Source organism: Notamacropus eugenii, chromosome 3 (genome assembly GCF_028372415.1).
Source record: "Notamacropus eugenii isolate mMacEug1 chromosome 3, mMacEug1.pri_v2, whole genome shotgun sequence".
In the NCBI taxonomy this organism is placed as follows: Eukaryota; Metazoa; Chordata; class Mammalia; order Diprotodontia; family Macropodidae; genus Notamacropus; species Notamacropus eugenii.
Window position 1 is genome coordinate 381809825 of NC_092874.1, and position 15784 is coordinate 381825608.

Here is a 15784-nt window from a genome sequence, read left to right on the forward strand (position 1 = left end):
GGAGGTAGATGTTGTAAGCATTCTTGTTCCCATTTTGCAGAGAACTCTGAGATTGAGAAAAATAAAATGACCTGCCCCAGCTCACCCAGGTAGTAAATGTGAGAACCAGGATTCAAACCCAAGTCTCCACTCTGTAAGAATAGCAGAATGCTGAGAATCGTCCCCTGTTTTTTAAGCTACAGGCCAGAGTCCCCTCTCAAGTTAGCCTCAACCCCTGGGATGGCATGACCTTTTCACAATGGGAAGAATACTATTCAATGAAGTCTTCCACTCTGCTAACCAGAGTGCCTAAAGAAAATACTCTATCAAAATTTACCTTTTTCACTGATTCATGATCCTTTCTTAGAGAGCCTTACACATTGGTTTCAAGGTAGACAACAAAACATCAAGGTTTTCATTTCTAAGAGGGGCGTAGCCATAGGCTGATTGGCTTCATTCCAGGTCCTAAAGTCACTGGTGGAGCTGGAAAGAGTCTCTTCCTTGGGATTATGTGTAGATATTCCTAAACCTATGGAATATAGCATATTTCTTGAGGGATGACTTTGGAAGCAGTTACCATTAATATCACCATTGAATATGTTAGCCAGAAATTAATGCCTTGCTCCTTTAGTCCACACTTGCCATGGTCTCTACAGAAAGCTCTTCATTCTCCCCTTCATTATTTCTTATTTATTCAGCTTTAATTTATTTTCCTACTCTATTTAAGAATTACATCTGATTAAAACTGAAATAGAAAGTTTCAGATACTTAAATGTTAAGGGGAATATCAGATTACTTAATTGGAAGGAGAAAAAGATATAGTACTTGCACATTAGAGGGAGGCAGTGCTGTGGATCACTTGAGGACAGTTTAGCAGTTATGGGCAGGTGGTCAGTAAGTTAGTCTTTCTCTTTCTAGGTCACTTGTTTTCCTGCCACTGCAGATTCAAAGGTGTTACAATGGAGCAGTCTGAGTCTCAAGTCTGTTACTTATTGTCCTCTGGGACACTGATCTCTGGGGAAGAAGAAAAGAAAGCTGTCCAGTCTAAGGGTGGGTGCTAAATGTGGGGCAGGTGGAGGGCAAACTGCAGACAAGAGATCCCATGGCTCTTCAGCTTCAGGTAGGCGCAGTACCCTCGGGACAGCTCGTCTTGCATTGTGGGCTCAAGTGATCAGAGTGCCTTTTTTGTTGTGTTTTTTCCTGATCAAATTGCCTGAAGCCTTGGCTTGTCCCTGAAGTTTTATGTTTTCATTTCAGGATAGCTTAGTTTATGTGCTCAACCGTGAGCAGCACACAGTGGGCCAGAGGACTCCCTCTAGCAAGCCTAGCATCAGCCTTTCAGCCCCAGACATTCTACCCCTTCATTGTACCATCCGTCGGCTTCACCTCTCCAGCCATTCAGGACAATCCCAAGCAGAAGAGAAGCTTATCCTTGAGCCAATACCTGGAGCTAGTATATCTATCAACTTCTCAGAGGTGGGAAAGACTATGGTACTCCACCATGGAGACCTACTTTCGTTGGGGCTTTACTACCTGCTGCTTTATAAGGATCCTGCGCGAGCCCAAGCCCTTCCTGTCCAGACCCTGGCACACCTCAAAGCTGTCCCCCAGACATCAGACCCTGTCACTTGTAAAATGTGTGGGACAGTGCTCAGGGGCAGAGCATCTTGCTCATCCAAGAGGCGTGGAGCTCTGCCTAGTCAGAAGACCCCTCAACGGAGGCTTCATCTGGAATTTGAGCCAGCAGTAGAGGATGTGCTAGTGAAGAGGATCATGACATTGATTGAGCCAGGGGGTGATGACCATAAGCTGACACCTGCTTTCCTACTCTGTCTCTGCATCCAACATTCTGCCACCAACTTTGAGCCAGGCGAATTTGGGCAGCTATTGCTTAAACTGGCCAAACTGATCCAGAGGACAGTCTGGGTCAGTCAAAACAGGGATTGAGGGAGTTTGGGCTTCTGAAATGTGTGACCAGCAGTGCTTGGGCTAATTGCTTGGCTCTTTGTCAGAGACAGTTTTACTTAAGGCATCAAGCAATAGTAATATGTTTCTGGTCCTCCTCCTCTTCACTTCCCCACCCACAAATTGAGTAGGAAAGCTAGAAGCTTTCTTCAATAGCTATGGGACATTAGAATTTATTAGAAGTGGAGCACTAGGCATAAAACTTTATCTGCTTGTCTGTAGTTTCTAATTTATTTTTTATGTCTCCCAAGCATAGTAGGCAAGCAGATAAAACTCTTGGAGTATAAGCAAAAGGCTACCAGATATATCTTGCTACAACTCCAATTTGAGGGAAGCAGGACCAGAATGATAATGAATTAGCATTATTTTTGCTCAGCATGCTTAGGTTCTAGATATATTCTCCCACAACTTTTTTTACTGTCCTAGATCACTTTTGACTCTGTGATTTGGTGCCTTTATGAAGGTGGTGGTGTCCAGTGTGATGTTATGTACTGAGAACTTAGGTCTAGGAACAAGGCTAATTATCTTCAAATGATAGATAGTTCTATAGATAGAGTCCCAATACTGTTCTCTACAAGTGGCTCTTTGTTAGCACCTTGCCACTAGCACAAGCACTGCCCATAAGTCCCCTGATTCCTGCACATAAATCCAGTTGGTAAAATCTAATGGGAGTAGGGCAAGTTGTGCTTGATGTTAAGCTTCTTCTAGTTCTAGAGCAGCAGCATTACAATTTTTCAATAATGTGGTGGCAGACGCAGAAGTCTAATACAGCACTAGTCACTTTTAAAATTAAAACAGCTTTACAGAAGGAGGTTTAACTGTTAACATCTGGGATAACCTCTTTTTGACATTTTGACAGCCACTTGGATGGTCTGAATTGTGTTTAGAAATTGGCATTTGGCTGACTGGGAGTTATCTGAGCTGTATCTACTAAATGAGAAAGGCCACAGTCTTAATCTCCTTATTATTGAGGGAAATAGAGATCCTTTGTTGTTCAGATTGGTCATTCTAGGTGATCCTTTTTACAAACCTTAGGACACTATGTCCAGTAGCAAAATTGTGAAAAAGCATATCTTTGTAAGATTTATTTTTAGAAACAATGGCTTGTTTTTGTTGCTATTGATTGACTAAAATTTGCAATATACTTCTGATGGCTAATCCTCAATGCCATGGACACTGTGATCTGGGGTACTCTGTCAAGTCTTTTCCCAGATTCTCAGTATGAAATCCAGTATTATGTGGTGGCAGTCATTTATACTCATGGAGGGGTAATAATTTATATGGTACCTCGTGAAATCAGTTTAGTAGAAAATGAATGCCCGTATGTTATGGATAATTTTAACATTTAAAGTATTTTTGTTTTATTTAGTCTCAAAAAAAAAAATAGAATGTGAAGTTGAAGCCTAAATAACAAGAATGAAATCTGAGCTATTTAGATTTTGAAATAAATACAAATTCTAACGAAAAGTCTCAGTAACACTGATTGTAAATGATAAACTTCTAAAATAAGAGAGCTGGACTTGATAGCTTTTTCCAGCTCTAAAGCCTGTGATTCCTCCATTAATTTTTTTCGGCTATCTGTTTAGGAACTTTTGACTTCTTCCTTTCATGTAGTGTCTACAAAACTTGTTGATACAGAATGGGATTTTGGAGTTGGATGGAACCTTAGAGATCATCCATTCCAACCTTAATTTACAAATGAGGAAACTGAGTGTCAGAGAAATTAAATGACTTGCCTGATCATTTGGTTATTTAAATGGTAATTAGGACTTAACTCAGTTCTTCTGAATCCAGGTTCAGGGCTCTTTTTGTTATTCTCTGCTGTAATGACTAGATACCTAGATACTGATTAATGTGGATATCAAGAAGACTAGCTATAAGTATGAATTATCGTCCTGTCTACCTTAATAGGTCAGTAGTTAAAATTAGACTTATGTCTTCATTTTAAGTGTTAGCCCTACAAATACTGGTTGAACCTGGAGATTTGATGTTAACATTTAAATGTTTCTAGAAATCCAAATGTGTTTTCATTTACTCATAATCACAGGACTGAAACATTTTAAAACACATGCTTAACAATCACAAAATCATAAACAGAATCCTGATTTGTGAATGTGATAAGTAGTTTTCAGTGGACAGTTGTTATGTAAGGTGAATGATTATGTAGGTCAGTTTGGGAAAGGGAAAGATAGAAAGAAAAAAATGATATATGATGCTGGTTTTTTCCAGCATAATTTAGAGTAGTTAGCATAGGATAGACTGGATCTGCTATGATGGTTTCATGTTTCTGATATTGATCAGGGTACCACAAGCGTATATGGGGGGGTTTTTATTGGATATAACTCTGTGTATGTTACTGTATTTTCTCATTTTTGCATTTATTCTTTTGCTTTTAGGAAAAAACCAAAGAACTAGCCGAGAAACAGTCTCAGCAGTAAGTATAATAGTTATATATGGTCCCTGACGTACTTATCAGACATGGAGTAAATCAACTTAGGACCAACTCAGGGTGTGCATCCTGACTGCCCCCTTGAAGTTCTGCATTGTGCTTTTTTCCCTCAATTACATGAAACAACATTTAAACATTCTTTTTTTTTAAGTTCCAAATTCTTTCCCTGTCTCTATTCCCTACTTCTTGAGAAGGCAAGCAATTTGATATAGGATATATATATATGCAGTCATGCAAAACATTTCCACATTAGCCATTTTGCAAAAGAAAAAAGACCAGAAATAAAATCAAGAATAATAAAGTTAAAAAAAAAAAACCTTTCAATCTGCATTTAGACTCCATCAGTTCTTTCTCTGGAGGTGGATAAGCAGTTTTTATCATTAGTCTTTCAGAATTGTCTTGGGTCATTGTATTGCTGAGAATAGCTGAGTCATTCAGAGTTGATCATTGTACAGTATTGCTGTTAACTGTGTACGTGCTCTCCTATTCATTTCACCTTGCATCAGTTCATGTAAGTTCTTCCCAGATTTTATGAAAGCATCTTGTTCATCATTTCTTATAGCACAGTAGTATTCTGTCACAATCACATATGACAACTTGATTAGCCATTCCCCAGTTGATGGGCATCCCCTCAATTTCCACTTCTTTGTCACCACAAAAAGAACTGCTATAAATATTTTTGTACTTATACATATATTTCTTCTCTCCTTTTCCTTTTTCTTTGATCTCTTTAGGATATAGACCTAAAAGTGGAATTGCTGGGTCAAAGGGTATGCATAGTTTTATAACTCTTTGAGCATAGTTCCAAATTGTTCTTCAGAATGTTTGGATCAGCTTCACAACTCTACCAGCAGTGCATTTTTTCCATATTCCCTCCAATATTTGTCCTTTTCTGTCATATTAGCAAGTCTGATAGGTGTGAGGTGGTATCTCTAAGTTGTTTTAATTTTCATTTCTCTAATCAGTCATGGGCAGGTAGGTGACATAGTGGATAGAGTGCTGAGTCTGAAGTCAGGAAGACTCATCTTCCTGAGTTTAAATCTGGCCTCAGACATTTACAAGTCATGTGATCTGGACAAGTTACTTAAACCTGTTGGCCTCAGTTCCCTCATCTACAAAATGAGCTAAAAAGGGAAATGGCTAACCACTTAGTATCTTTGCCAAGAAAACCCCAAACAGGATCACAAAAGAGCTGGACGTGACTGAAATGAGTGAACAACAGATAGTGATTTAAAGTATTTTTTTATATGACTATATGTAGTTTTTATTTATTCTTCTAAAAACTACCTGTTTGTTTCCCTCGACTTGCATTCTTAGAAATTTGACTCACTTCTCAATATATTTGAGAAATGGGACCTTTTTCAGACAAACTTACTATAAATTTTTTTCTCACCTTCCTGCTTTCCTTCTAATCTTGACAGGATTGGTTTTGTTTGTATAAAAACCTTTTTAATTTGATGTAATCAAAATTATCTACTTAACATCCTTAAGGGATGTTCTCTATCTCTTATTTGGTCATAAAGGTCATAAAATCTTCCATTAACCATAAATATGACAGGTAAAATGTTCCATGCTCCCTTAAATTGCTTATGATATCGCCCTTTATGTCTAATGTACTCATTTTGATCTTATCTTGATATATTTTGTTAGAACTTGGTCTGTATCTAGCTTCTGCCAAACTGCTTTCCAGTTTTCCCAGCAATTTTTGTGAAATAGTGATTTCTTGTCTCCAAATATTAGATCTTAAGGTTTGTCAAATCCTAGATTACTCTGGTCATTTACTATTATGTATTGTGTACCTAATCTATTCTACTGATCCACCACTCTATTTCTTAGCTAGTATTAGATTGTTTTGATGATTACTACTTTGCAATACAGTTTGAGATCTGGTTCTGCCAGAAAGATAGAGTGCTAGGCCTGGAGTCAAAAAGACCTAAGTTCAAATCTGGCCTCACTAGGGCAAGTTATTTAACTTCTGTTTGCCTTAATCCATTGGTAAACCAGTCTGGTATCTTTGCTAAGAAAATGACAACTAAATGATTGAACAACACCTACTAAGCCACCTTCCTTCACATATTTTTTTCATTGATTTTCTTGATATTCTTGATCTTTTGTTCTTCCAGATAAATTTTGATATTCTTTTTTCTAGCTCTATAAAATGGTTTTTAGTAATTTGGTTGTATGGCACTGAATAAGTAAATTAATTTAGGTAAAATTGTCATTTTTATTGGTTCAGCTTACCCATGCGCTATAGTTCTATAGTTGTTTAGATCTGACTTTATTTTGTGTGAGAAGTGTTTTGTAATTGTGTTCATATAGTTCCTGGATTTGTCTTGGCAGCCAAGTATTTTAGTTGTCTGCAATTATTTTAAATGGAATTTCCTTTCTCTCTCTTCCTGCTGGCCTTTGTTGGTAATATATAGAATTGCTGATCATTTATGTGGGTTTATTTTATATCCTACAACTTTGATGAAGTTGTTAATTATTTCAGCTAGTTTTTTACTTGATTCTCCAGGATGCTGTAAGTACACCGTTATATCATTAGCAAAGAGTTATAATTTTGTTTCCTCGTTGCATAGTCTAATTCCTTCAGTTTCTGTTATTGCCATACCTAGCATTTCTAGAAGGGTATTGAATAATAGTGGTGATAATGGACATCCTTGCTTTACTCCTGATCTTATTGGAAAGGTTTCTTGCTTATCCATATTACAGATAATACTTGCTGATAGTTTTAGATTTTAAGGGAAATGTTTCATTTTAAGGGAAACACCATTTATTCCTATGCTTTCTAGTATTTTTAATAGGAATGAGTGTTGTGTTTTGTCAAAAGTTTTTTCTGCATTTGTTGAGATAATCTTATGATTTTTATTGTTTTTGTTATTGATATGATCAATTGTGCTAATAGTTTTCCTAATATTGAACCAGCCCTGAATTTCTGGTGTAAATTCCACCATAGTGTATGACCTTTGTGATATTTTGCTGCAACCTCCTTGCTAGTGTTTCATTTAAAAATTTTGTACCAGTTAGCACATATTTCTGTGGTAAAAGGAATTTGACAAGATACCTTTTTTGCTTATTTTTTCAAATTTTATATGATGTTGGAATTAATTGTTCTTGAAATGTTTGGTAGACCTCACTTGTGAATCCATCTGGTGCTAGGGATTTTTCTTAGGGAGCTCAATGATACCTGGTTCAATTTCTTTAAAGATATGGTTATTTAGGTATTCTTTTTATTTTTGTGTTAACCTGGGCAGTTTGTATTTTTGTAAATATTCATCCATTATACTTAATTGTCAAAATTTTTGGTGTATCATTGGGTAAAATAGCTCCTAATATTATTTGCATTATTAGTGGTGAATTTTACCCTTTTCATTTTTAATACTGATAATTTGATTTCCTCTTTTTTAAAAAAATCAAATTAACACACTTCATTTTATTTTTTTCCATAAAACCCACTTTTAATTTTATTTTAGTTCAGTGATTTCCTTTCAACTTCATTAATCGTTCCTCTGATTCTTAGGATTTCCAATTTAGTATTTGATTGGGGATTTTTAATTTGTTCTTTTTCTAGTTTTTTAGTTGCATGCCCAATTATTGATCTGTTCTTTTTCTTTTTCTTTTAATGTATGAGTTTAGAGATACAAATTTTCCCATAAGTACCACATCCCAAACATTTTGGTATGTTGTCACATTGTTGTCATACTCTCTAATGAAATTATTTGTTGTTTCTATGATTTGTTCTTTGACTGCTCATTCTTGACTATTAGATTATTTAATTTCTAGTTCATTTATAGTCTGTTTCCATGGCTCTTTATTGAATACAGTTTTTATTGCATTGTGGTTTGAAACAGATGCATTTAATATTTTTGCCTTTTAAAATCTGATTGTGAGGTTTTTGTGTCCTAATACATGGTCAGTTTTTGTGAAGGTGTTAAGTACAGTTGAACAAAAGATATACTCATTTCTGTTACCATTCAATTTTTTCTATAGTTCTATCATATCTAATTTTTATAAAATTCTGTTCATCTCCTTAACTACTTTCTTATTTATTTTATGGTTAAATTTATCTAGTTCTGAGAGGGATAAGTTAAGATTCTCTACTAGTATGGTTTTATTGTTTATTTCTTCCTATAACTCATTTAACTTTTCCCTTTAGAATTTGATTACTCTGCTATTTGGTACATATATGTTTAGTATTGATATCATTTTATTGTCTGTGGTACCTTTTTAGCAAAATAGAGTTTCTCTACTTATCTCTCTTAATTAGGGCTATTTTTGCTTTAGCTTTGTCTGAGATCATGATTGCTACCCCTGCTTTTTTTTTTTTTTTAATATCAGTTGAAAGATAACAGATTCTTCTCCAGCCCCTTATTTTTACTTTGTATGTGTCTCCCTCTTTTAAGGATATTTCTTGTAAACAGTGTATTGTTGGAATTCTAGTTTTCATCCCATTCTGCTGTTCATTTCTGTTTTATGGGTAAGTCCATCCCATTCATTTTCACAGTTATGATTAACTGTATTTTTTTCCATCCTATTTTCCCCTCTGTTTATGCTTCCCTGCTGTTCCCTCCCTGCTCTGTCCCTCCTCAAAAGTTTGTTTTCCTTCTCACCACTACCTCCCTTAATCTGCCCTCCCTCCTATCAGCCTCCTTCCCCTTCTGTTATAGGGTAAGATAGATTTCTATACACAATTGAGTGTGTATGTTATTCTTCCTTTGACCTAATTCTGATGAGGGCAGCTACATGGTGTAGTGGATAGAGCACCAGTGTAGGAGTCAGGAGGACCTGAGTTCAAATCTCACTGCAGACATTTGACACTTACTTGCTGTGTGACCTTGGGCAAGTGACTTAACCCTAGTTGCCTCATCCTGGGTCATCTCCAGTCATCCTGATGAATATCTGGTCACTGGATTCAGATGGCTCTGGAGTTAGGAGTGAGGCTGGTGACCTGCACAGCCCTTCCTCACTCAAAACAAAGTCAAGTGCAAATCATGTCATTATTTCTCTGATGGCTTGGTCTTCTTTGGCCATGAAAGAGGAGCACACACATGATGAGAGTAAGGTTTAAACCTTACTTGCCACCCATCCTCCTTATTTTCCTCTGCAATGTAAAAGCTCTTCCTTTCACTCTTCTTTTATATGAGATAATTTTCCTTGTTCTTCCTCTCTGTTTCCTTTTTCTCCAGGGCATCCCTCTTTTTAACCCCTGAATTTACTTTTTTGAAAGTTTCCGATCGTAGTCATCTCTTACATGTGCTCTCTGTCTATGTGTACTTCTTCTAACTGCCCTAACAATGATAAAGCTGTTAGGAGCTACAGTTGTTTGATAAAGCTGTTAGGAGCTACAGTTGTTATCTTCCCATATAAGAATGATTACTTCTTCATATTTACTTTATGCTTCTCCTGAATCTTTTGTTTTTCAGATTTCTATTTAGTTCTAGTCTTTTCATTAGGAATGCTTGCAAGTTCTCTTTTTCATTAAATATCAGTTTTTTCCCCTGAAAAATTATACTTAGTTTTGCTAGAGTTGTAATCCTAGCTCCTTTGCCTTCCAGAATATATTCCAAACCCTCTGATCCTTTATCGTGGAAGTTGCTAAATTTTGTGTAATCTTTACAGTGGTTCCACAATATTGGAATTATTTCTTTCTGGCTGTTTGCAATATTTTCTTCTTGAAAGGAGCTCTGAAATTTGACTGTAACTTTCCTGGGAGTTGTCATTTTGGGATCTCTTTCAGGGGATAATTGGTAATTTCTTTCAATTTCTCTTTTACCCTCTGTTTCTAGGATATTAAGGCAGTTTTCCTTGGTAATTTCTTAAAATATGTTGTGTTCGCTTTTTTTTTTTTTTGTTAGGGATTTAGCATGGCTTTTAGGTAGTTCAATAATTTTTAAATATTAAATTATTAAATTTTAAAATTATGTCTCCTTAATTTGTTTTCCAGGTCAGTTGTTTTTCCAATGAGATATTTCACATTTTCTTCTTTTTTCATTCTTTTCCTTTTATTTTATTGTTTCTTGGTGTTTCATGGAGTCATTAACTTTTCCAATTGTAATTTTTAAGGAATTATTTTCTTCAGTGAGCTTGTTTACCTCTTTTTCCATTTTTCCATTTCTGCTTTTTAAGGATTTCTTCTTCCTGGTGGATTTTTCCCCCTCTTTTACCATTTGGCCAATTCTGTTTTTTTTTAAAGATGTTGTTTTCTTCAGTGTTTTTTTTTTTTTGTCTCTTTTACCAAACTGTTGACTCCCTTTTCACAATTTCCTTGTATCACTCTCATTTCTTGTCCCAGTTTTTCTTGTACCTTTCTTATTTGATTTTTAAAATCCTTTTTTAGTTCCTCCAGGAATTCTTTTTGAATTTCTATGCAGTTCATGTTTTTTTTTGAGATTTTGCTTGTAAGTTGCTTTGACGTCATGATCTTTTTCTGGGTTTGTGTCTTGAGCTTTCACTATACTAACTGGTTATAGTCAAATTTTTTTATTCATTTTTCTAGTCTATTTCTTTCTTTCTGATTGTTTGCATTATTTTTTCTTTGACCTGGAGGCTCTGGATTTGGCCTTTGATGTTCGTGGTAATTTTCACGTGGTGTTTTCTTTCAGGAGGTTGTAAGTGTATTCTTTCTGTTTCATTTTTACCCTCTCTTACTGAGGCAACTTTTTCTTTTGTGTATACTTGAAATATGATGTATAGGCTTTTTTTGGTTAAGGCTTTCAGGTAGCTCAGTGATTCTTAATTTTTTTTCCTTAATCTGTTTTCTGGAATACTTGACTTTTGTTTTGTTTTGTTTTTTTCAGTCTTTTGATTTTGTCCTAATTCTTATTACCTTATGAAGTCATTGGCTTCCGTTCTACTTTTTAGGGAGTTTGTTGGTTGGTTGTGCCTAGCTGTTAATTCCCTTTTTGATTCTTTCATAGCTTTCATTTCTTTTCCAATTTTTTTCTTTTAGTGCTCCCATTTAATTTATTGAAACATTTTAAACTCTTAACTTTTCCTTCATCCCTTCTAAGAATTCTAGTTGAATTAGTGCCCAAGCTTGTGTTTTTCTCTAAGGCTTTACTTGTGGATGTTTTAGAGTTATTTTGTTCTTCTGGGTTTGGAGTTTCAGCTTCCCTACTACTGTAGTAGATTTTTTGTGATGGTTTTGTTTTTTTATTTGTTCATTTTCCCAGCCCACTTTCCTGACTTTAGACTTGATGTTAGGGCTGTATTTTGCCTCAATTCTGGAGGTCTGGACTGATCCTTTACTGCTTTCTTGGGGTACTGAGTTGTTTTATTTCAGGATATTAGGGACAGGCTAAGCTTTTGCAAGCTTTTAGTGTTCCCAGAGTGATGACCTAAGTCAGGGGTTGGGAGCCTCCTGCCTTGAGGCCCTTTGACTAATTCCAAGCTTCACAGAATGTATCCTTTTATGACATTATTATATTATTACATTGATTACATTAATGAAAGGATGTGTTCTTTGATGTTTGGTTCAGTCAAAGGGCTGCACTTGAGGACCTAGGGGGCTGTAGGTTCCACACCATGACCTAGGGCAAAGTGTCATTATTGCCTTTCTTTTGAGCTCTGTAACTTTCTGATTTGGCTTTGGGTCTGGTCTGAGTAAGAATAGAGTGGAAGCTTCTGTTTATTAAGAGTAATAGAATTATAGGCTCCCCTTTGGTCTAGGATTCCTGCTTCATTTATTCCTATATAAGCTGGGCTAGATGCTGCAAACTGAGACCCTGCTTTCCTCCTAAGGGCTTAACTACACTACTGCTGCTAGCTTCTAAACTTCTTCCTTTGTCCATACACAGTCCACCCCTACAAGGGGGCCTTACGCTACCATCCTAGCAGAAGTTATCTGCCCTAGAACTAAGTAGTGGGCAACAAAGCTGCCACTTTACATCTGTCTCTGTAGCAGTGTCTTAATATAATTCTGGAATCTCCTCACCCTGCTTCATAACCTCTTCCTGTGTTCTGGAGTATTCTAAGTTTGTACTTGGCCATCCCTCATCCCCAGTCTCCCCAGACCTCTCAAGTCTGTTTCCCTCTCCTGACATAGACTGGAAAAATTACTGTGACTTTTTCTTGGATTGTTTTTTGGGTTCTCCTTACTTTCACTTTGCATTAGTTTATGTAAGTCATCTCATTCTTCTCTGTTTTAGTTATCTTCACGGTTTCTTACAGTATTTCATTACTTTCATGTACCACAACTTGTTTAGCCTTTCCTCCATTAATGAACTTCTATCTTATTTTCAGTTCTTTGCTACTGTAGATATTTTTGAGTTTATGGGTCTTTTCTTTTTGTCAGTAAATTTCTTTTGTCAGTGAATTTTGTCAATGTCTATCAGTTTCAATGACCTTTTCATTGTTAAATCCAATGGTCAACAATTACAGTCCCCATCTTTCTTGACCTCACTTCAGTATTCAATACTGTTGACCACCCCTTCTTTCTTGATATCTCTTTCCAAGATTTTTGTGATACAAGTTTCAGATTCTCTTCCTACCTGTCTGATTTCTCCTCAATATCTTTAGATCATTATTGATGATCTGCTTTGCACGAGTCCATAAGGGTTTGTCCTTCACTTTTTCTCTATGTATCCTCTCTGTTGATTACATTAGTATTCATGGGCTCAATTGTCTCTGCATAGATGATTCCTAGAACTGTATATCCAGACCTAAGCAACACTGCTTGGTGAACATCTCCAACTGGATACCCAGCATCTCAAACTCTATGTCTAACACAGAACTTATTATCTTTCTTCAAACCTACCTTTCCTCTAAACTCTATTTTTTCCCAAGGGTGCTATTTTTCTTCTGTGCCTTGTAGTCAGTCAGGTTCATAGCTTAGGTACCCTCTCCTTCACCCTTCACCTCCTATATCTAATCATTTGCTAAGTCTTACAAATCCCACCCATATATTTCTTAGATCTGCCTCCTTGTCACCCACGCAGTTACTCCTCTAGTTCAGACCCTCATCATTTTTTCCTGGATTATTGTAACAGCCTCTTTATTTTGGCTCCCTGTTTCCAGCCACACCCTTTTTATTCATCTTCCACACAGCTGCTGAAATAATATTCCAAAAGTATAAATATGACCATGTCATCCCAGAGCATAAACCACTGAATTGACTCTGTATTGCCTCTAGAGTAAAATATAATTTCTCATCTTAGCTTTGAAAGCCCTTCACAGTTTGATTTCAGCCTTCTTTTATGGACTTAGTGCACTTTGCTCCTCTTCATGGATTCTCCCTTTTAGTCAAACTAGCCTACTCATTGTTCCTCAAACTCAAAACTCCCACCTCATACCACTTCCTGTACCTTAGCATAGGTTCCTCTCTTCTCCTGGAGCACCCCCCACTCCATGCCAGCAGTGCACTCCCTCCTTACCTTTGCTTTCCAGAATTCTTAGTTTTTCTAAGGTCCAGCTTATGGACCTGTGGAAAGCTTTTCCTAATTTCTTGAATTGTTTATTTTCACTCTCTCTTTACATGTTGTTTCCCTCCAGCAGAATATAAAAATTTTCACAACAGATATGGCTTTGTTTTTGTTTTTATACCCCCATGCATAAGGCACTTGAAATCTTTGCTGGATTTGGATTGTTAGATTCTGCTTTCTTAACTTTTTATGCATATGCATTTCATCATATTCTTTATTCATAACTGAGTTATAGTATTTGTTCCATTACACTGCTGCACCATAGTTTGTTCATCATATCTGTTCTCCAGTTGTTGGACATTTAGATTGTTTCCAGCTTTTGGAAATTATTGATGATGTTACTGTTATTATCTTTGTACAGATAGTTCTTTTTTATATTATTAGTATATATTCCTCACAATAGAATTACTGAGTATAGAGATAAGATTAGTATAATAATTTTTAGTGTATTATCAGATTATTCTCTCTAAAAATGCCAAAATTTGATGTTCCCCCAGAAATGTAATACGATTTCTTTATAATCTGACCAGCATTAAGTTTTGTCATTTTTGTTTATTTTTGCTGTTTTGGCAAGGGTCAGATATCACCTTGAAGTTACTTTAATTTCTATTTCTTTGATAATTAGGGCCATCTTAAAAGTAATTATTTGTAATGTATATATCCTTTTAAAATTTGACCACATGACATTATTTTTAAAATTCAGCTTTTATTTTCAGTTCCAGATTCTCTCCTTCCCTCCTGCTTTACTCCATCCATTAGGAAAACAAGGAAAACAAAAACAGACATGTATGGTCATGCAAAACAAATCCCACGTTAGCCATTTCTATAATTTAAAAAAAAGGGACAAACAAAAATATGCTTTAATCTGCTCTCCGAGTCCAGTAGCTCTCTGTCTGAAGGTGGCTAGCATGTTTCATCATGAGTCCTTTGGAATTGTAGTTGACCATTTTGTTGAAGAGTTCCAAAGGCTTTTAAAATAGATTATCTTTACAGTATTGTGGTTACTGTATAAGTTGTTCTCCTGCTTCCATTCACTGCACTTTACATCAATTTATCTGAGTCTTCCCAGGTTTTTTGGAAACCATGCCCTTTGTTGTTTCTTACAGGACAGTAATATTTCCATCATACTCCATACGATAACTTACTTCAGCATTCCCCAATTAATGAACATATCCTTAGATTTCAGTTGTCACCAGAAAAAAAAAGTTGTTATAAATATTTTTGTATATATGGGTCCTATTTCTCTTTTCTTTGATATCTTCAGTGTATATAGCCATAGTAGTAATATCATTCGGTCAAAAGGTATGTATAATTTAATAGCTTTGGGGGGCATATTTCCAGATTGCTAATTTTTGTTGAAGTGGTTTTGTTTATAGCATAAAACTTTTTAATTTTGTCTATTTAAAATTGTCCATTTTACCTTCAGTGAATCTTTTGTTTGGTCATGAACACTTCTGTTATCCATAGATCTGGCTGGTAGTTTTATCCTAATTTTCTAATTTGCTTATATTATCACCCTTTATGTTTAAATCAAGTACTTATTTGGAGCTTATGTTTGTATACAGAGTGAGATGTTGGTCTCCACCTGGTTTTGGCCAGGCTGTTTTCCAGTTTTTCCAATAATTTTGTCAAATAGTGACTTCTGGCTGTCAAAGCTGGGATCTTTGGCTTTATCAGATAAAAGATAACTCTGCTGTTTTGTTTCTATATATTGTGTACCTACTCTGTTCCACTGATCAACCTATTTCTTACCCATTACCAGATTGTTTTGATAATTAAGGCTTTGTAGTTTTTTATAATTTGAGATCAGGTATTGCCAAGCTCCCTTCCTTTTCATTTTTTTCATTGATTTCCTTTTGTTCCTGCAGATGAATTTGTTATTTTTTTCCCCTAGCTTTATAAAGTATTCCTTCGGTAGTTTAATGGGTGTGACATTGAATAAGTAAATTAACTTAGGTAGTAATGTCATTTT

General features: G+C 35.8%; 1 protein-coding gene across 4 annotated transcripts in view; it reads left to right on the plus strand.

The window, feature by feature from the left end:
- The window catches only part of RADIL (Rap associating with DIL domain), a 114841-nt gene that overhangs the window by 48216 nt on the left and 50841 nt on the right, over positions 1-15784 (plus strand). For 3 of the 4 annotated variants that reach the window (XM_072597668.1, XM_072597667.1, XM_072597669.1), the window contains exons 4-5: positions 1237-1905; positions 4341-4378. In XM_072597668.1, the coding sequence (XP_072453769.1) occupies positions 1237-1905; positions 4341-4378 (707 nt within the window). The remainder of the gene's footprint in view (positions 1-1236; positions 1906-4340; positions 4379-15784) is intronic. The other variant, XM_072597670.1, reaches the window with a different exon arrangement.